Source organism: Plecotus auritus, assembly GCF_963455305.1.
Source record: "Plecotus auritus genome assembly, chromosome: 10".
Taxonomy (NCBI): domain Eukaryota; kingdom Metazoa; phylum Chordata; class Mammalia; order Chiroptera; family Vespertilionidae; genus Plecotus; species Plecotus auritus.
The window spans coordinates 3,968,537-3,987,888 of record NC_137785.1 but is presented as its reverse complement, the minus strand read 5'-3'; the positions used below and the strand labels follow the sequence as shown (position 1 = coordinate 3,987,888).

At 55.9% G+C, this 19,352-nt stretch overlaps 1 protein-coding gene and 2 pseudogenes across 3 annotated transcripts; all 3 read right to left on the bottom strand.

Annotated features, from left to right (window-relative positions):
- Positions 1-2,930: 2,930 nt before the first annotated feature.
- LOC308234877 (phosphatidylinositol 5-phosphate 4-kinase type-2 gamma-like) lies at positions 2,931-4,179 on the bottom strand (annotated as a pseudogene). Its single transcript has one exon. The product of its transcript is annotated as a phosphatidylinositol 5-phosphate 4-kinase type-2 gamma-like (transcript).
- Positions 4,180-5,873: 1,694 nt separating this feature from the next.
- Positions 5,874-9,256, bottom strand: LOC308234894 (saoe class I histocompatibility antigen, A alpha chain-like). Its single transcript, XM_080643318.1, has 6 exons — positions 9,128-9,256; positions 8,728-9,012; positions 8,169-8,444; positions 7,316-7,591; positions 7,094-7,195; positions 5,874-6,303 (listed from the first exon to the last, which is right to left on the bottom strand). The coding sequence occupies exons 1-6, from the start codon at positions 9,198-9,200 to the stop codon at positions 6,299-6,301; spliced, it is 1,017 nt and encodes a 338-aa protein (XP_080499444.1). The 5' UTR covers positions 9,201-9,256; the 3' UTR covers positions 5,874-6,298.
- Positions 9,257-17,645: 8,389 nt separating this feature from the next.
- On the bottom strand, positions 17,646-18,894 carry LOC308234885 (phosphatidylinositol 5-phosphate 4-kinase type-2 gamma-like; annotated as a pseudogene). Its single transcript has 2 exons — positions 18,526-18,894; positions 17,646-18,381 (listed from the first exon to the last, which is right to left on the bottom strand). The product of its transcript is annotated as a phosphatidylinositol 5-phosphate 4-kinase type-2 gamma-like (transcript).
- Between the last annotated feature and the right edge of the window lie 458 nt (positions 18,895-19,352).

Below are 19,352 nucleotides of genomic sequence, written 5' to 3'. Positions count from 1 at the left end.
TGAGGCCCCAGAGGCAACCCCAGCGCTCACACCTGTCACTCAACCAGCCGCGGCTCCTGCAGGGGGAGCCCCTCCCTGTGCTGGACACAGTGACCTCATGGCTGTGGCCCCAGCTCAGCTGTCCTGGGGGGGCTGCAGCTCCGGGTGCCTCCCGGGGACATCACTGCACCTGCAATACCCACAGCGCTGCTCCCCTAAACCTGCAGCTGCCTCCCCTCCCCACATCCTGGGGGCCCACCGGAGGCTGGAGAGAGGGCAGCGGGCAGAGCACAATCCCAGCAGGACCTGATCTCAGAGGAGGAATGGGGGACCCTCCTCTGTGCTAACTCCACAACCTGGTTCCCCCGAGAGTTCAGGGCAAGAACTTGAGGCTGGGGAAGGAGGCAAGAGCAGCAGGAACCGGGAATCCATCTCTCCCCACCACGGGCTCCTGTGTGCAGGGACCTGGGTCTGTGGGACAATGACAGGAACATGTACCCTGAGTCAGACGGGGACACCCAGAGAATGAGACCAACATTCACACACACAATAACTGGGATAATATCCACAGAAGCAACAAAACAACAAACACCTGAAGGTGGGGGCTGAGGGCCAGACTCAGGCCTGATTCCAGGCTGACTTGAGTCCCGCCCCCCCCCCCCACCCCGCTCCTCGCAAAGGCCCTCGCTGTCCAGCGTCCTGGAGTTGTGCTCCATTAGGACAGGGGACTAGGCCTGGGGGATGTGAGTCCCTGTGACCACAGGTCCTGGTGGGACAGGGTTCCCCTGAGGGACAAGGTCAGAGGAGCAGAGAGGTGACCCAGCCGAGGAGTGACCACGTCAAAGCCCACGATGCACTGAGCATGCTCCATCCTCACAGCCCCACTTGTCTCCACCTGTGACTGGCTCAGCAACAAAATCACATGGGCTCCATGAAAGGTCAAGGTGCTTCCATTAATTTCCTCTCAGATGTTCAGCCATCCTTTAATCCATCAACCTTTCATGACAAGAAATGAAAAGTCACATCCAGAATCTCCTTTCAATACGGGAGCAGGAAGTTGCAGGTCAGAGCACTAGGCAGTAAAGGGAGGGATGGGGAGGGCCCAGCCCACTTCTGCTGGACAGGAAAGTGTGGGCACAGGCCTGGACCAGTGTGTGAGCCACATCCTGAGTGGTTCAGGGTTCGGGATCTGGAGAAGGGCCGTGCGCAAATGACAGAGACCGGACCAGAAATAATTTGGAAATATTGGGGACCTGGCCGGAAGCCCAACGCAAGGGGAAGGATTTTCTCTGGTGCCCAGGCCCTGCCAACCTTGTATTCAATTTTGGATACACATACAGCCCTTAGTCAGGCAGGCAATTTCAGTAACAGACAGACTATCTTAAGGGTCAGTAAATATTAGAAAGATTTACTCTGAGACTATTTGGTCAGGAAATTGTTTGAGCCATCACTGTCTGAACTAAACAATTGGTGGATAGCTCGGGCCCTTGCCAGGGCTCAAGGTTCACCAGCATTCTGGGCTCCTTGTTTACACTTCTCTGATAGTGAAGACAATGGGTGGCTTCCTATATCTCCCCCCATTTCCTTAGTAAACCTTGAAAAGGGAATGCCACCTGAAGGGTTCGAGTCCCTTCAAGACTCTTCATTCCATATCTGCAGACTAGAAATAAACATATGAGAACAAAAATGAGACAAGCAATAGTGGTTATTCGGAGGCAAATGTAAGGAGATCCACCTGAAGGGGTTGAATTCTTTCATGTCCTTTTTACATTGCTGCCAGGCATCTAAGGAATTGGTTTGTAAGTTTGCCTGGGATAACTACACAATATGCTGTTGTAATTCTAAAATATCAAGGGTTGTGTTACCTTTACCCCAAGCACCAAGAAGGTGAGTTTTTATTGATTCCCAAGGGTGCAAGGTGCTATTATAGCAAACGGGGGTAACAGAAATCTGGAAAAAATTACTGGAAGGATAGTCTTTGCTCTAGGCCAGGGGTGGGCAAACTTTTTTACTCGTGGGCCACAATGGGTTCTTACACTGGACCGGAGGGCCGGAACAAAAGCATGGATGGAGTGTTTGTGTGAACTAATATAAATTCAAAGTAAAGGAGTGGAGTGGAGACCAAGAGAACCGGATAGAACAGCTGGATCTGGCCCGTGGGCCGTTTTTTGCCCACGGCTGCTCTAGGCTGTGGATTTTATCACCCATCCACAAGACTGTAGACTTTAGGGCCCACAATTCAATCTCAAATTGGCTGTCAATTCTTTTTTGTATAGACAAGGTCTTAGTTACATTTTCCTTAACCTGTTGTACAAACTGAGAAGTGTGAACAGTTTGTACCATGGGTGAAGCAGCAACGCCCACAGACGTTAACATTAAGAGGGCAAAGATTCCTGCAATTAACATTCCAAGAAATCCTTGTTGTGTTTTTAAGATTTTTACCAGATCCTGGGACAGGTGGTAGGTGTGAGGAGATTCCCAAGGCTCGGCTAGGTTGGTAGGAACCCAAGCGAAAGCCGGTTGTGTTTAAAATCATGAGGGAATCCCTTGGGAATGTAGAAATGATACAATGGGATGGTGTGCAGCCTGCCTGCGGCTGGGGTGGTCGAATGTCTGCAGCTGTAAGGCATGGCTCCAGGTGCAAGGTCCTCATTAACCTGGCCCGTTCTTCCCTGGGATCCATGCTGAGGTTTAATATTTCTTGCGGGAATCCACACGGGCTTGGAGAAATTTTCTGGAAATATACCGAATGTGAAGAGGGGATCGGGGCCCTTCCAGAACCCAGACTCGGGATCTTTCCATTTAACCAGACCATTTTCCTTTGCCTTGTTCTGACACCAGTGTACTTCCATGGGTGTCTTGCCATGGGCATCACAGGTGAAAAAATGTAAGGTAATTAAGGCTTGGTGAAGTCTACTCTGAACAGAAGGCGGCAGTGACCACGAAGTCTCTTAGGCAAAGATGTTGGTGATGAAATCCAGGAATCGCTGAGCATACTGCTCAGGATCTCTGCCCCAGCCCCATGCTTGGCAGTTTTGGCTGCAGGAGCTGCATTCTTCTTGGCATCACACTGCATCAGGGTGGCAGTGAGGCCCATGAAATACACCGCCTTCGGGGGGGCCCCTTCAGCACCCCGGATGGCGTAGACATCAATGAAGGATTCAAACTCTCCAGGGCCCAGGGGCCGATGAGAAAGCATGTAGCTGCCAATGCCCTCAGGGGAGGTGCCACAGCAGGCCACCAGAGCAGGTCCCCTCAGGCCACCGTCCCCATCCCCCTCGGACTCCACCTCCCCCACAGGCCCCTCCTCCTCTGGTTCGGAGCCACCAACTATGTCACGGATGCCCAACAGAAGGCTGTGGTCCATGATCTTCAGCCGCACTAGGAACTCCACACCTCTCTTTAGCTTCTCTAGAAATATTTTCTTCTCCTCTTCACCACTATAAACTTTCTGGCTCTTGTTGAGAAAGTCCATATCCTTAAGGGTTGGTAATTCCTTAACCTTTTCTTTATCGCTGGCTTCCCGGGACACTAGGGAGCCCCTGAGGTCACACTTCCTGTGCACAGGAAGACGGTGGCTAAACATGTTGCGCATCACAAGCATGTAGCTGTCTTCATTGTCCCGCTAACTCGGTACATCCCCGGGAACTGGGGCAGCAGCGTGTTGCCATGGCACTTCACAATGTACTGCTGGGAGCTGGAGAGGTTGCAGTGCATGTCAGCAATGTCCTCCCCGGATACTTCTGTGATGACCAGCGTCCGATCACAGGAGATAAGGAAGCGACCGTCACTGCCTTCCCTTCCACTCGGGGGACGTCGGGTAAGAGATACCAAGCATTCCTGGTCATCAATGCCCAATCGATCACGGAGGTTCCTGAAGACCTGGGGACAATACTCCTTGAACTTGAAGTGACTGGGCAGATTTTCCCTGTGGAAAAGGTGACTGTTGACCTTGATCTCGGAGCTGGCCTTACAACCATCTGGCAGCAGCATCACAGGGGGAGGCACCTGGCTGAGCTCAATGATCGAGTGGGCTACGCCCCCCGGGAACACGCCCACCGGTGGGTCAGCCGCCCGAAACACCTTCACCTTCTGCTGCACGAAATGCTTCTGCCTGGTTTTGGAGGCGAAGCCGAAACCCTGGCCGGGGGCCCCTGTGCTCGCCTGTATGGAGGCCGGTGGGGCCGAGGAGGACGCCATGGCCTCCCGCGTACCCGACCCCAGGGAAGCCGGAGCCGGCCGCGATCGGGATCCCGACCCCGGAAGCCCACAAATTCTTTATTTTAGTTATTTTTATTATTTGTGTTCTAACAACTTTAAGATTTCAAAGCCAATTAACAAGGCCGTTTTCTTTGGCAAATTTTATAACAGAGCTAACTTTTAGTGCCTTCAATGCTAAAGTGTTATTTTATTTTTATTTTGTGGAAAAACAGGAGTGCCCCAAATTTTGGGAGGCAACCTTGGAATGTGCTACATTATTATTCAAAGATTACCATTATTATGGAAACATTAATCCTATTGTCCAAATATAGCCTGTATATTTTGTGTCATTTTTGCCATTTGTTAAAGAAAAAACAGTCTTAGTCCTTTCTGTAGCATCCGAGAAGAGATTGGGGCTCAAGAAGTCACCCAAAATCGGGCAGAGGGCACTTTTCTCTTAAGCTAGCCTTTCTTCTCACGGGTACAGAAATCCCAGATGCATCCCTCAATTCTGGGAAATGTTCCATTTGTGTAAATTTTAAATGATGGATTGTGAAATAAAAACATGGCAAAAATGAGACTTTTAATAACATTCTCCAGTGGGCGTCCATTGTCCAGGATCGCCAAAAGACCTAGTAATTTTTTCATTACTTCCCTCTGTCCAGGGAATTTTCTAGAACCTGTATTATTGGCCACGGGTACCACTCATATTCTCTCTCCCCATTCCCGCATTCTGTTTGTTCTGGGGAAACTCAGCAATCGCCTGGCCATCTATCATTTGTTTCTCATTAAATTAAATTAAATTCGTGGTTAATAAACTAACCATAAACAATAACTAATACACAAGTATCTAATAATTTCCTGTTTAATATCTAGGACATAAAAGAGGTTGAATCTGCATTGACTGAATCTGGAGGCAGAATGCTCACGCCTTTCCCTGGAGCGCCCCCTTGTGTCCTTCTTGGCTGCGTACATTCCCTTTTAAAATGTCCTGTTCTACCACAATTATAGCACCTTATATTCCCCACTGTTACAGAGGCAGCGAGTAAGTTTGCTTGAAAAGTGCCTGACCCCACGTTCTGACAAGCTTGAATTATTTCTGTAATGGTACTATTTTTTCTCAGAGGCGTCAGGCATTTCTTACAATCAGCACTGGCATTTTCATAAGCTAATTGCTGAATTAAAATGTCTCTTACTGCTGAGCTTTTTTCAAGTTTTGACCCAGTCTTTCCCAACAATCAAGATCCAATGTACCTTCTTCAGGAAACCAAGGGTTATGTTCTATAACATCATATAAAAACTATAGGAGAATACCTCCTGACACTTTAATTTCTTTATTCTTAAGCATGCAAACCAAAAGTCTACAATAAAGTTTCTTACTTTTTAACCGAATTCTGCCCCACTAGCCTGGCTTAAAAAAAGGACGTTCCCACCCTTACAGATAGCAACTTCTGCAGCTGGCTGTGGGCTTTGCACGTGGTGAATTTCCCCACCTATCCAGTGAATTCTTCCCCACCTATCCGGTCAAATCTTCTCTACCTTGCCGCCGAAGCTTCATTTTTCCGATCTAGACGAAATCTTCTCCTCCAGATGTCCCCTGTTGTGCACCAGATGTGTGAGCCACGTCCTGTGTGGTTCAGGGTTCGGAATCTGGAGGAGGGCCGCGCGCAAATGACAGAGAGGAGACAAGAAATAATAATTTGGAAATACTGGGGGCCAGGCGGGAAGCCCAACACAACGGGAAGGACTTCCCCAGGTGCCCAGGCCTTGCCAACCTTTTATTCAACTTTGGACATACAAATAGCCCTTAGTCAGGCAGGCAATTCCGGTAACAGACAGACTCTCTTAAGGGTCAGTAAATGTTAGAAAGATTCACTCTGAGACTATTTGGTCAGGAAATTGCTTGAGCCATCACTGTCCGGACTCAACAATCGATGCATAGCTCTGGCCCTTGCCAGGGCTCAAGGTTCACCAGCGTTCCGAGCTCCTGTTTACACTTCTCTGACAGTGAAGACAATCGGGGGCTTCCTACAGCCAGCGCCCCAATCAGACGTTCTTGAGTCAGGATGTGGGAGGGTGAACACATCTTCCATCACTCAGTCCCCACAAGGCAGCTGCCTCACGCTGTGGAGGACAATCATCATGAACAGATTGAGGGGAGTTTCTGAAACTGGTGACGTTCTCAAAGACCACTTCATGCTCACAATGTCCCACAGAATCCCCATGATCCAGTCCTCCCCTCTACCCACCCCATCCGCAGATCAGGTATCCCCTTTAGAAGCCGAGAGAGACACATCAGAACCCTGGGCGCTGTCATTGCTGGGGGGGGGGGGGGGGCACACCGGGATGGGGTCAGAGCCCCAGGTCAAGAGACTAAGGAGGAAATATGGGGTGAAGTCCTGCATGCCTCCCATCGGTACTGTCCCAGAAACCCAGGGGTCACCCCTCCATACTCACTGGCAGCCTGAGCGTAGCTCCAGCCTTTTCCACGTACGGGAAGAAAACATCCCGTGAGAGACCAGGGAGGGGGCAGGGCCATGAGGTCCTAAAGGAAGCCCTAGTCCTGGGCCCAGAGAGGTTCTGGAAGTGTATAGACCCAGGGCAGGGTCAGGAAACCTGAGGGAAGTGCCTGTGTGGGGACTGGACCCACCGCCCTCCTGGAGATCTGTGCTCAGCAGGGACCTGCCCTCTGACCTGGGACTGCTAGGAACGGGGTCCCCACCACCACCATCATCAGGTGATAACTGGGTCCCTCATTTACCACGGGCCTCACTACAGAGTAAGTGTGAGCACAGAGCCCCACACTGGCCATCACATACGTGGGGACTGTGCTTCCGGTAAATGAGGCGGGACACTAGTCTACCTGGGCTTGAATCCCCAGTGGGACAGACACTCAGACCTCACCCCTGCCCACCTGAGCGCCGCCTCCCCCACATCACAGCTCCAGCCACAGCTCCCAGCAGAACCAGGCCCCCAGCGATGCCCATGATGATGATGAAGGTGTGAGAAGGAGGCTCTGGGAGGAGAAGGGAAGGGAGGGTGAGGGCCCTTACCCCAGGCTTCAGCCCCAACCCCACTGAGGTCCCCCAGGACCCCGCTACCCTGAGAAGAGGCTCTGTGCCCACGGCCTCCTCACCCCATCTCAGGGCAAGGGGCTCGGGCAGCCCCTCGTGCTGCACATGGCACGTGTATCTCTGCTCCTCTCCAGGGGGCACCCCCACGGCCGCCCACTTCTGGAAGGTGCCGTCCCCCGCAGGCCTGGTCTCCACCAGCTCCATGTCCTGGGTCTGGTCCTCCCCGTCACGCTGCCAGCTCAGGCTGATGTCTGCAGGGTAGAAGCCCAGCGCCCAGCACCTCAGGGTGACCTCACGGGCAGACACGGGGTGGTGGGTCACGTGTGCCTTTGGAGGGTCTGAGGGGAGGGAGAAAATGCAGGAACTTTGCATCCTCCATGGGACACTCCAGCAGCACCCATTTGACCATCCTGAGAGTGGACAGACACCTGGGTCGGGGAGGGAGCACGCAGCCCCCACACCAGCCTGGACAGAAGCACCTGGAAGGACCTCCTGGTCTTTAGAAAGTTCTAGACTCAGAGAGACACAGTCCAGGGAAGGAGGCAGGTCTCTGAGAGGAGAAAGAAATTTGTGGTCCTGACCTGGGTGGAGGCCACGTGACTCAGAATAGCTGGGGTCAGGCCTCAGATACGGGGTGTGGGCAGCGCACAAGGCCTGAGAGAGAAGGTCCCCGTGGGTCCCAGAGCCCCTGCAGGGCTCAGGGGAACCGCTGAGGGGTTATGTCAGGGGGTCTCTCTGCACCCCAGGAGAGCCTGCACCCCTACCTGTCCCTGAGAGGAGGGGGAGTCCCTCTGATACCTGACCTGGACATCCATGGGACCCCCTATACGACTCCAAGGAGGGGTGTGTGACACTGACCCCCTGTCCTGTCTCCTTGTAGGACCCCAGCCCCAGGGAGAGGGGAACCCCAGGTACCTGCTCGCTGCAGGGTCTCCTTCCCTTTGTCCAGGTACATGCGCAGTGACTCCACACACTCCCCTTCCAGGTAGCTCCTCTTTCTCTCTGCCTCACCCTCCGCCTCCCACTTGCGCTTTGTGATCTGAGCCGCCGCATCGGCCGCGGTCCAGGAGGTCAGGTCCTCGTTCAGGGCGAGGTAGTCAGTGCCGTCGTAGGCACATTGCTCATACCCGCGGAGGAAGCGCCCATCGGGTCCCATGTCGCAGCCATACATCCACTGGATGGTGTGAGACCCTGACCCCGCCCCGAGGTCAGCCCCGCCCCGAGGTAACCGCCCCGCTGTCAGCCCCGCCCATCCCGAGGTCAGCCCCGCCCCGCCCGCCCCGCCCGCCCCGCCTGCCAAGTGGGGCCTGAATCTGAACTGAAAGTAAAATCCGGTCAAAGTCCCCGCGGGCTGCTCCGGGTGGGGGCTGGGGGGGTCCCGCCGCCTCGGGTTGAGGCTTGGACCAGGACCAACGGGGCGACCCCAGCCCGTCCGTGGGGAGGGGGGTCGTGACGGGGCCGGCGCGCGGCTCACCGTCCTCGCTCTGGTTGTAGTAGCCGCGCAGGGTCTGCAGTTTCACTCGGAAAAGCTGTTCGTGGCGCTTTTCCCTCTGCGTGTTCCGGTCCCAAAACCCCGGGTCCTCCCGCTCCACCCACGGCTGCTGCATCCACGGCGCCCGCGGCTCCATCCTCGGACTCGCCGCGTCGCTGTCGAACCGCATGAACTGCCTGTCGTCCACGTAGCCGACGGAGAGGAAGCGGGGCTCCCCGCGGCCGGGCCGGGACACGATGGTGGTGAAATACCTCAGGGAGTGGGGGCCTGGGGGGCGGACGGAGGGCAGGGACGGGGCTGACACGTGCCTTCCCGGCCCCGCGCCCCCGCCGGGTCCCCTCGCTCCTCCCCGCACAGCCGCCCCCTCCGACCCCGCACTCACGGGTCCAGCTGCGGGTCAGGACCAGCGCCCCTGAGAGCAGCAGGAGGAGGGTGGGGGGCCTCAGGACCGGCATCCTCGGGGTCACCGGACCATCAGATTATGGGTGCTCCCGCAGAGGAGTCATAACCCAGAGCCGCGGTGACGCTGATTGGCTGCTCTGGAAAGAGCTCAACCAATGAGAGTGAGAAGTAGGGACGCGTCACGAGTATCCGGGAAGGTGGACTCAGCAGGGATGTGAGATGGAGAAGGGAACCCCAGCGAGAAGGCGAGCCCCAACACTCCTTGGCCCTGCTCCAGACTCCTCCCTGGGCTGAGACCTGAGCGCCAGGCCTAGGCCTGGGACTGGGCCTGCCCCTCCTCCTGCAGGGGGAGCGCTCTGCCCACTTCTCCCTAAAGGAGCCTCAGGCTGGTGCTCTGATCTCCAGTTCACCCAGAACGTGCGAGGCGGCCCTCAAAGCTCTGGAAGCTTCTACAAGTGAACAGCAAGGGTCCTTCAGGCACAGCCCACAGGGGCCATGGGCTGCTCAGTGAGTGACGTCAGTCAGAGGCACGGTCTTCACGCCCCTAGAGACCCTGATGCCATTACCGAGTGCAAGGAAGGAGTCCTCAGTTTTTTAAAATCCCAGAGTCAGCAAACGCCCTTTCCCTCAGGAGCAGTGGGTGCAGCTGATGAAACTCTGTGCAGGCCGCACGGGAAGGGGCCAGTGAGCCCCATAACCCTCAGCTCCTGCACCTCCAGATCTGCTCCCCTCTCCCGTCCCCACTCGCTGGCTCAGGGCACCGGGACCCCGGCATTGAGTTCTCAGGACCCCATTCCCTCATCTGTCACACGGGATGGTGACAGGAGGGTGGGGAGGAGCCCAGCGCAGGGGTTTGGAGCTCTGGCCTCTGACCCCACAGCTCCGACCTGGTGTCAGGGTCCCTCAGGAGTGAGCTTATTGCCGCCTGGGGATGTAGCTTCCCACTCTGTGCCTCTGCCTCCTCCTGGGAGAGCGGAACGGGGACATGAATGCAGAACAGAGGTCAGGGGGGTGCACACCATGTGCTCTCCATGCTCACTGTGCTCACACGGCTGGGACATGTGAGCTCTCACCCAGAGTTCATAGGAGGAGCAGAAGCCACGGGGATGGGAGACGGGACTGGGTTCCTTGTTGGATTGATGTGGCGACCTGGGATGAGAGGATAGAACATTAAAATGTCAAATGGGAAGGACAGACCCGGCATGTTGCGCCATCAAACCGCTTCTGAGCCCTGCCCAGTGGACATAGTCCCTGTAGGGATTTCTCTCCCTTTGCTGCCTCATGTACACAAAGCAACGCTCACACTCACACTCCAGGGAACACACAGAGAAGCGCCCCAACCTCCCAGGGAGACGGAGACTAGGGCATCCCCTCAGGATTTCAGGAAGGAACACGCATGGTCCTCATATCATAACCAGAGGCCCGGTGTATGAAATTTGTGCACGGGGAGGGGCGTCCCTCAGCCGGGCCTGCACCCTCTCCAATCTTGGACCCCTCGAGAGACTTCCCTCTCACAATCCGGGACTGTTGCCTCTTAACAGTTCACCTGCCTGCCTGCCTGATCACCCCAAACTACCTCTGCCTGCCTGACTGATGCCCCTAATTGCTCCCCAGCCTGCCTGCCTGATCACCCCAAACTATCTCTGCTTGCCAGCCTGATTGCCCCCAGCTGCTCTCCCATGCCAGCCTGGTCACCCCCAGCTGCCCTCCCCTGATGGCCTGATGGCCCCTAACTCCCCTCCCCTGCCGGGCTGGTCAAGCCTAACTACTCTCCATTGCCGGCCTGATCGCCCTAACTGCCTCTGCCTTGGTCTCCGCCACCATGGTTTTGTCCGGAAGAACGTCTGGAAGATGTCTGGTCTAATTAGGATGTTACTCTTTTATTAGTCTAGATGCAATTACACCACAGACTGAGATTCTCAGTAAGTACGTGTGTGTGTGTGTGTGTGTGTGTGTGTGTGTGTGTGAACGGATCTTACTTTATTTCAGAATTTTGAAGTTATAACACAACATGTGCCCATCAATTTCATCCATTGTCCAATTGCATACACACCTAAGCCTACACCTCCCTCAGGCTGAGGAAGGAGCAGACCCTATGCACCTGGGTGAGCAGCTCACTGTCCCTGTCACCCCAGACTTGGCTCAGATCCCAAAGGGAACCCCAGGCTCGGGTCCCTCATTTTCGGAGACTCTAGATCACAGAGAGGTGCAGGAAGCCCAGCATTGGTGGGAATCCCACCCTGGGACACTCCCCAGCACAGTCCTCCCTCACCCCCAGCCCAGCAGAGCCAGCAGAAGCAGCTCAGGTACAGGTGGGGCAGCGCCTGTCCTCCCCATGGGACGACCACCCCCAGTTCCATGTCCTCTCCCGGGACCACCCTCCTCTCCTGATTTCTGCCCTGAGGGAAGAGACTGGGTCTGGCCTTTGCCCCTGGCTCCTGGCCCTGAGCTCCTGAAACCCTGGGCTTCTCCTGAGTAACAGGTGCCTGTGGGACGCTGATGAGGTGGCTCTTGGCTGGGGATCTGGAGGCCTCAGGGTGGGGGCTGGTCCCCAGAAAAACCAAGCTGATCACAGGCTGGAACTCTCAGCCTCAGAGCCCATCCAGGGGGGACAGGGGCTAGAGTTCAAGTTGCATCACCAATGGCCCATGATCCAGTCAATGGTGTCCACCTAGTGAAGCTTTTATAGAAAGCCCTTAACCATGGGGCTCAGAGAGCTTCTGCAGCAGTGGCCACACCCACATGCTGGAGGGGACGGGGGGAGGGGACGTGGGGGGGACACATGCCAACTCCCCGTGACAGAGGCCCCTGCACTGGGCACCTTCCCCACCTCGCCCCGTCCCCTCACCGGGCTGCTCCCTGGGTCCCTGTGATAAACGGTGAGAGTGAGCCCGCCCTTCCCTGAGGGCCATGCGTTCATGCAGCAGATCATGACCTTGGTGGGAGCCCTCACTGTGTGGTCGCACCGGTCAGCGGGGCAGGTCCCATGGGGACTTGGGCCTGAGCCCTGGGTGAGGACGGAGGGGGGTCCTGTGGGACAGAGCCCTGCCCTGGGGGCGATGCTCCCTCCAGGGGGTCCCGTGGGAACGGAGCTGAATGGGAGGAACACAGATGGGGGCGGAGAAGCAGAGACCTGGGTGAGCGGAGGGACACCCCTCCCATCGCACAGACTCTCAGTGAGAGGCTCCCCCTCCCGCCTGTCAGTCATCTGTCACTGGTTCCCCAGCCCAACCTGAGTGCCCGCCCCGCACTCAGAAGGTCCAGCCCCAGCTCTTGGCCCCCAGAACTGGAAACGGCCCTTCTTCCCACCCCTCAGCCCAGCCCCTGCTCGCTCTTCCCACACGAGGAGAATCCACGCGTGCAGAGTCTGGTGGGAGGCAGGGACCATGTCCCTCCATACAAGAGGGAACCCCACGTCCCCCCAACATTCCTGCATCTGGACCCGAATTGAGGCTCCCCCCTCAGGCAACCGCATGCCACCTTCTGACTCAGAGGAGGTGACCCGGAGGGGCTGGGGCTGGCGGAGAGCACTGGGCAGGGCGGGAGGGGCAGGAACAGTGTCTGGGGACCAGGGGCAGCAGACACAGCAGTCCGCCCCCTGGGCCAGGGCCAGGGGACTCGGGGGTGGGCAGTGGCCTCTCTGCCCGCAGCAGGCAGGGGTCCCTGTGGGCCCGACCTGGGCTGGGCTGGGCTCCCCCTGGCTGTGTGGCCTCAGCCTGACCTGGGGCTCCTCGATCCTGTCAGAGCCCATGGCATGGGCACCGCTGTGTGTGAGGCAGGAGAAGTGGGGTCCATGGTCCCCACCAGGGAGCACAGCTGTGCCTTCCTGGGAGCAGGTTAGAGACACGCTGATCCGGACCTGCTCCCCGAGTCCCCCCCAGACAGGCCACTCCCAGCCTCACATCCATCATTGACCACACGCCCCCCCCCTTTCCTTTCTGAGGAAAAACCCACAAAACCCTTCACTGTGGGTGGGAGGCCCGTCCCCAAGGGAGCTGTCGCTGACCTCCGTGGCTCCCAGTCGGGCTGAGCCCCAGCACCCCTGGTGGGCTCCTCACACCCCCAGCCACGCTCAGGCCGTCTCAGGGAACTGGGCGCCAGACCAGGGTCTCCAGCCCCGCAGGGGAGGTGCGTGCGGCCCCGGGGCGTCCTGCGCGGGTTCCTGCTGCTCAACGTGTGACCCCAGACTCGCGGCCTCCGCACCAGCCTCGCTGGGGACCGACACGCCCCCCTCGGCCCGGACCCCGGAGTCTCAGCGAGTGACCAGGCCTCCTGCGCCCCGGAAAGCGGGGTCTCGAGATGCGAGGACAGGACTGCAGAGGGGGCGCGGGTGCGGGTGGGATGGGGCGCTCAGCACTGGGTCCTGGTGGGTCCCTCCCCCTTGTCTCCTGCAGCCTCGCCCCCTGGGGGCCGCGTCCCTGTTTAAGGCCCGAGATGGCCTTTCTGTGCGTCGCCGCCCAAGGCTGTTTCTCCAGCGACACCCCTCCTTCCTCCAGCTCCTGTCCACCTGCCAGCCCCCCGGTTCCCTTGTTCCCAGCAGACAGCTCCCCCCAACATCTCCTACAACCATCCTCTGTTATCCCCCTCCCCCCCATATATGCTGCTCCCTGGGCTCCCCATCCCCGCTGAGGGCAACTCTATCCTCCTCCTTCCATCCAATCACATTTCTGATGACGGTGCCCGCTCTCTCCCAGACCCCGGATGGACCCAGAGGAGTGCTGTCAAGTCCTCCTCAGAAGGTTCCAGAACCCCACCCGGCCCACTATTCCCACAGCTCACCCCGCGGAGGGATCTCCTGCCTGCACCCCGCAGGCCCTCCAGCTCCCCCGCTGCTGCCTCCCTCTCCCCCAGGTCTGTCCTCAGCACAACAGCCACAGCGACCCTTTCAAGGGGGCGACACCCCACGTCCCTCTCCTGCTCCAAACTGTCCTGGGACCCCACCGCCCTCAGCACAGCCCCCGCCCTTCCAACCCCCTCCCGCCATGTGGTCCCCCAGGCTCTGTCTCAGCTCCATCTCTCTCTGCTGCACCCACACCCGCCTCCTGGCTCTTCCCAGAGACCACACCCCTCCTGCCTCAGGGCATGCGCACTGCAGGTTCCAGCCTGGGCAGGCCTCCCTCCAGAGGGCCTACTGGGTCATGACCTTCCAATCTCTCAAGGTCACCTCCCAGCAAGGCCCACACTGACCACCCATCAAACAGCCGCCTGCCCTGTCCCACGGCCCACACCTGGGTCCCCTTCCCATGGTGGCCCCAGAACCCTTCCCTCTCTCACCCTCCCCCCTCCCTGTTCCCTGGCTCTTACACACTCTGTGCCCCACACACCTGCCCACGGACCAGCGGGTCTCCCATTCCCCCGCAGTGAGGCCCCAGAGGCAACCCCAGCGCTCACACCTGTCACTCAACCAGCCGCGGCTCCTGCAGGGGGAGCCCCTTCCTGTGCTGGACACAGTGACCTCAGGGCTGTGGTCCCAGCTCAGCTGTCCTGGGGGGGCTGCAGCTCAGAGTGCCTCCCGGGGACATCACTGCACCTGCCCTTCCCACAGTGCTGCGTCCCTAATTCTGCAGCTGCCTCCCCTCCCCACATCCGGGGGCCCCACCGGAGGCTGGAGAGAGGGCAGCGGGCAGAGCACAATCCCAGCAGGACGTGATCTCAGAGGAGGAATGGGGTGCTAACTCCACAACCTGTTTCCCCCGAAAGTGCAGTGAGAACAAGAGGCCCAAGAAGGAGGCAAGAGTGGCAGTAGCCTGAAATCCATCTCTCCTCACCGCGGGCTCCTGTGTGCAGGGACCTGGGCCTGTGGGACAATGACGGGGAACATGTACCCTGAGTCAGACGGGGACACCCAGAGAATGAGACCAACGTTCACACACACAATAACTGGGATAATATCCACAAAGGCAATGAAACAACAAACACCTGACAGTGGGGGCTGAGGGCCAGACTCAGGCCTGATTCCAAACTGACTTGAGTCCCCTGCCCCGTCCCCGCCCCTTGCTGTCCAGGGTCCTGGAGATGTGCTGCATTAGGACAGGGGACAAGGCCTGGGGGATGTGAGTCCCTGTGACCACAGGTCCTGGTGGGACAGGGTTCCACTGAAGGGACAGGTCAGAGGAGCAGAGAGGTGACCCGGCCGAGGAGTGACCACGTCAAAGCCCACGATGCACTGAGCATGTTCCATCCTCACAGCCTCTCTTGTCTCCACCTGTGACTGGCTCAGCAACAAAATCACATGGGCTCCATGAAAGGTCAAGGTGCTTCCATTAATTTCCTCTCAGATGCTCAGCCACCTTTAATCCATCAACCTTTCATGACAGGAAATGAAGAGTCACATCCAGAATCTCCTTTCAATACGGGAGCAGGAAGTTGCAGCTCAGAGCACTAGGCAGTAAAGGGAGGGGTGGGGAGGGCCCAGCCCACTTCTGCTGGACAGGGAAGTGTGGGGAGCAGGGCTGGACCAGTGTGCGAGCCACATCCTGAGTGGTTCAGCGTTCGGGATCTGGAGAAGGGCCGTGCGCAAATGACAGAGACCGGACCAGAAATAATTTGGAAATATTGGGGGCCTGGCAGGAAGCCCAACACAAGGGGAAGGACTTTCCCTGGTGCCCAGGCCTTGCCAGCCTTGTATTCAATTTTGGATACACATACAGCCCTTAGTCAGGCAGGCAATTTCAGTAACAGACAGACTATCTTAAAGGTCAGTAAATATTAGAAAGATTTGCTCTGAGACTATTTGGTCAGGAAATTGCTTGAGCCATCACTGTCTGAACTAAACAATTGGTGGATAGCTCTGGCCCTTGCCAGGGCTCAAGGTTCACCAGCGTTCCGAGCTCCTTGTTTACACGTCTCTGATAGTGAAGGCAACTGGTGGCTTCCTATATCTCCCCCCATTTCTTTTCCTTAGTAAATCTTGAAAAGTGAATGCCGCCTGAAGGGTTCGAGTCCGTTTGAGACTCTTCATTCCGTATCTGCAGACTAGAAATAAACATATGAGAACAAAAATGAGACAAGCAATAGTGGTTATGCTGAGGCACATGTAAGGAGATCCGGTTGAAGGGGTTGAATTCTTTCATGTCCTTTTTAAATTGTTGCCAGGCATCTAAGGATTTAGTTTTAAGTTTGCCTGGGATAACTACACAATATGCTGTTGTAATTCTAAAATATCAAGGGTTGTGTTATCTTTACCCCAAGCACCAAGAAGGTGAGTTTTTATTGATTCCCAAGGGTGCAAGGTGCTATTATAGCAAACAGGGGTAACAGAAATCTGGAAAAAATTACTGGAAGGATAGTCTTTGCTCTAGGCCAGGGGTGGGCAAACTTTTTGACTCGAGGGCCACAATGGGTCCTTAAACTGGACCGGAGGGCCGGAACAAAAGCATGGATGGAGTGTTTGTGTGAACTAATATAAATTCAAAGTAAAGGAGCGGAGGGGAGAGCAAGAGAGCTGGATAGAACAGCCGGATCCGGCCCGCGGGCCGTAGTTAGCCCACGGCTGCTAGGCTGTGGATTTTACCACCCATCCGTAAGAGTATAGACTTTAGGGCTGACAATTCAATCTCAAATCGGCTGTCAATTCTTTTTTGTATAGACAAGGTCTTAGTTACATTTTCCTTTACCTGTTGTACAAACTGAGAAGTCTGAACACTTTGTGCCATGGATGAAGCAGCAACGCCCACAGACGTTAACATTAAGAGGGCAGCCAAAACCGGTTTGGCTCAGTGGATAGAGCGTCGGCCTGCGGACTGAAGGGTCCCAGGTTCGATTCCGGTAAAGGGCATGTACTTTGGTTGCGGGCACATCCCCGGTGGGAGGTGTGCAGGAGGCAGCTGATCGATGTTTCTCTCTCATCGATGTTTCTAGCTCTCTATCCCTCTCCCGTCCTCTCTGTAGAAATATCAATAAAATATTAAAAAAAAAAAACATTAAGAGGGCAAAGATTCCTGCAATTAACATTCCAAGAAATCCTTTCTGTGTTTTTAAGATTTTTACCAGATCCTGGGACAGGTGGTAGGTGTGAGGAGATTCCCAAGGCTCGGATAGGTTGGTAGGAACCCAATCGAAAGCCGGTTGTGTTTAAAATCATGAGGGAATCCCTTGGGAATGTAGAAATGATACAATGGGATGGTGTGCAGCCTGCCTGCGGCTGGGGTGGTCGAATGTCTGCAGCTGTAAGGCATGGCTCCAGGTGCAAGGTCCTCATTAACCTGGCCCGTTCTTCCCTGGGATCCATGCTGAGGTTTAATATTTCTTGCGGGAATCCACACGGGCTTGGAGAAATTTTCTGGAAATATACCGAATGTGAAGAGGGGATCGGGGCCCTTCCAGAACCCAGACTCGGGATCTTCCCATTTAACCAGACCATTTTCCTTTGCCTTGTTCTGACACCAGTGTACTTCCATGGGTGTCTTGCCATGGGCCTCACAGGTGGAAAAATGTAAGGGAATTAAGGCTTGGTGAAGTCTACTCTGAACATAAGGCAGCAGTGACCACGAAGTCTCTTAGGCAAAGATGTTGGTGATGAAATCCAGGAATCGCTGAGCATACTGCTCAGGATCTCTGCCCCGGCCCCATGCTTGGCAGTTTTGGCTGCAGGAGCTGCTTTCTTCTTGGCATCACACTGCGTCAGGATGGCAGTGAGGCCCATGAAATACACCTCCTTCGGGGGGGCCCCTTCAGCACCCCGGATGGCGTGGACATCAATGAAGGATTCAAACTCTCCAGGGCCCAGGGGCCGATGGGAAAGCATGTAGCTGCCAATGCCCTCAGGGGAGGTGCCACAGCAGCCCACCAGAGCAGGTCCCCTCAGGCCACAGTCCCCATCCCCCTCGGACTCCTCCTCCCCCACAGGCCCCTCCTCCTCTGGTTCGGAGCCACCAACTACATCACGGACGCCCAACAGAAGGCTGTGGTCCATGATCTTCAGCTGCACTAGGAACTCCACACCTCTCTTTAGCTTCTCTAGAAATATTTTCTTCTCCTCTGCACCACTATAAACTTTCTGGCTCTTGTTGAGAGAGTCCATATCCTTAAGGGTTGGTAATTCCTTAACCTTTTCTTTATCGCTGGCTTCCCGGGACACTAGGGAGCCCCTGAGGTCACACTTCCTGTGCACAGGAAGACGGTGGCTAAACATGTTGCGCATCACAAGCATGTAGCTGTCTTCATTGTCCCGCTAACTCGGTACATCCCCGGGGACTGGGGCAGCAGCGTGTTGCCATGGCACTTCACAATGTACTGCTGGGAGCTGGAGAGGTTGCTGTGCAGGTCAGCAATGTCCTCCCCGGATACTTCTGTGATGACCAGCGTCCGATCACAGGAGATAAGGAAGCGACCGTCACTGCCTTCCCTTCCACTCGGGGGACTTCAGGTAAGAGATACCAAGTATTCCTGGTCATCAATGCCCAATCGATCACGGCGGTTCCTGAAGACCTGGGGACGATACTCCTTGAACTTGAAATGACTGGGCAGATTTTCCCTGTGGAAAAGGTGACTGTTGGCCTTGACCTCGGAGCTGGCCTTAAAACCATCTGGCAGCAGCATCACAGGGGGAGGCACCTGGCTGAGCTCAATGATCCAGTGGGCTACGCCCCCCAGGAACACGCCCACCGGTGGGTCAGCCGCCCCAAACACCTTCACCTTCTGCTGCACCAAATGCTTCTGCCTGGTTTTGGAGGCGAAGCCAAAACCCTGGCCGGGGGCCGCTGTGCTCGCCGCTATGGAGGCCGGCGGGGCCGAGGAGGACGCCATGGCCTCCCGTGTACCCGACCCAGGGGAAGCCGGAGCCGGCCGCGATGGGGATCCCGACCCCGGAAGCCCACAAATTCTTTATTTTAGTTATTTTTATTATTTCTGTTCTAACAACTTTAAGATTTCAAAGCCAATTAACAAGGCCATTTTCTCTTGGCAAATTTTATAACAGAGCTAACTTTTAGTGCCTTCAATGCTAAAGTATTATTTTATTTTTATTTTGTGGAGAAACAGGAGTGCCCCCAAGATTTGGGAGGCAACCTTGGAATGCGCTACATTATTATTCAAAGATTACCATTATTATGGAAACTTTAATCCTATTGTCCAAATATAGCCTGTATATTTTGTGTCATTTTTGCCATTTTTTAAAGAAAGAACAGTCTTAGTTCTTTCTGTAGCATCCGTGAAGAGATTGGGGCTCAAGAAGTCACCCAAAATCGGGCAGAGCGAGCTTTTCT

What these genes read in the sequence shown, in the direction of transcription:
- LOC308234894 (XM_080643318.1), bottom strand. Translation starts at nt 9,200, where the DNA reads ATGCCGGTCCTGAGGCCCCCCACCCTCCTCCTGCTGCTCTCAGGGGCG. An exon ending in CCTGACCCGCAGCTGGACCC is followed by an intron (nt 9,013 to 9,127) that starts GTGAGTGCGGGG and finishes TCCGCCCCCCAG; the next exon opens with GCCCCCACTCCCTGAGGTAT. An exon ending in GGAGACCCTGCAGCGAGCAG is followed by an intron (nt 7,592 to 8,168) that starts GTACCTGGGGTT and finishes CCCTCCCCTCAG; the next exon opens with ACCCTCCAAAGGCACACGTG.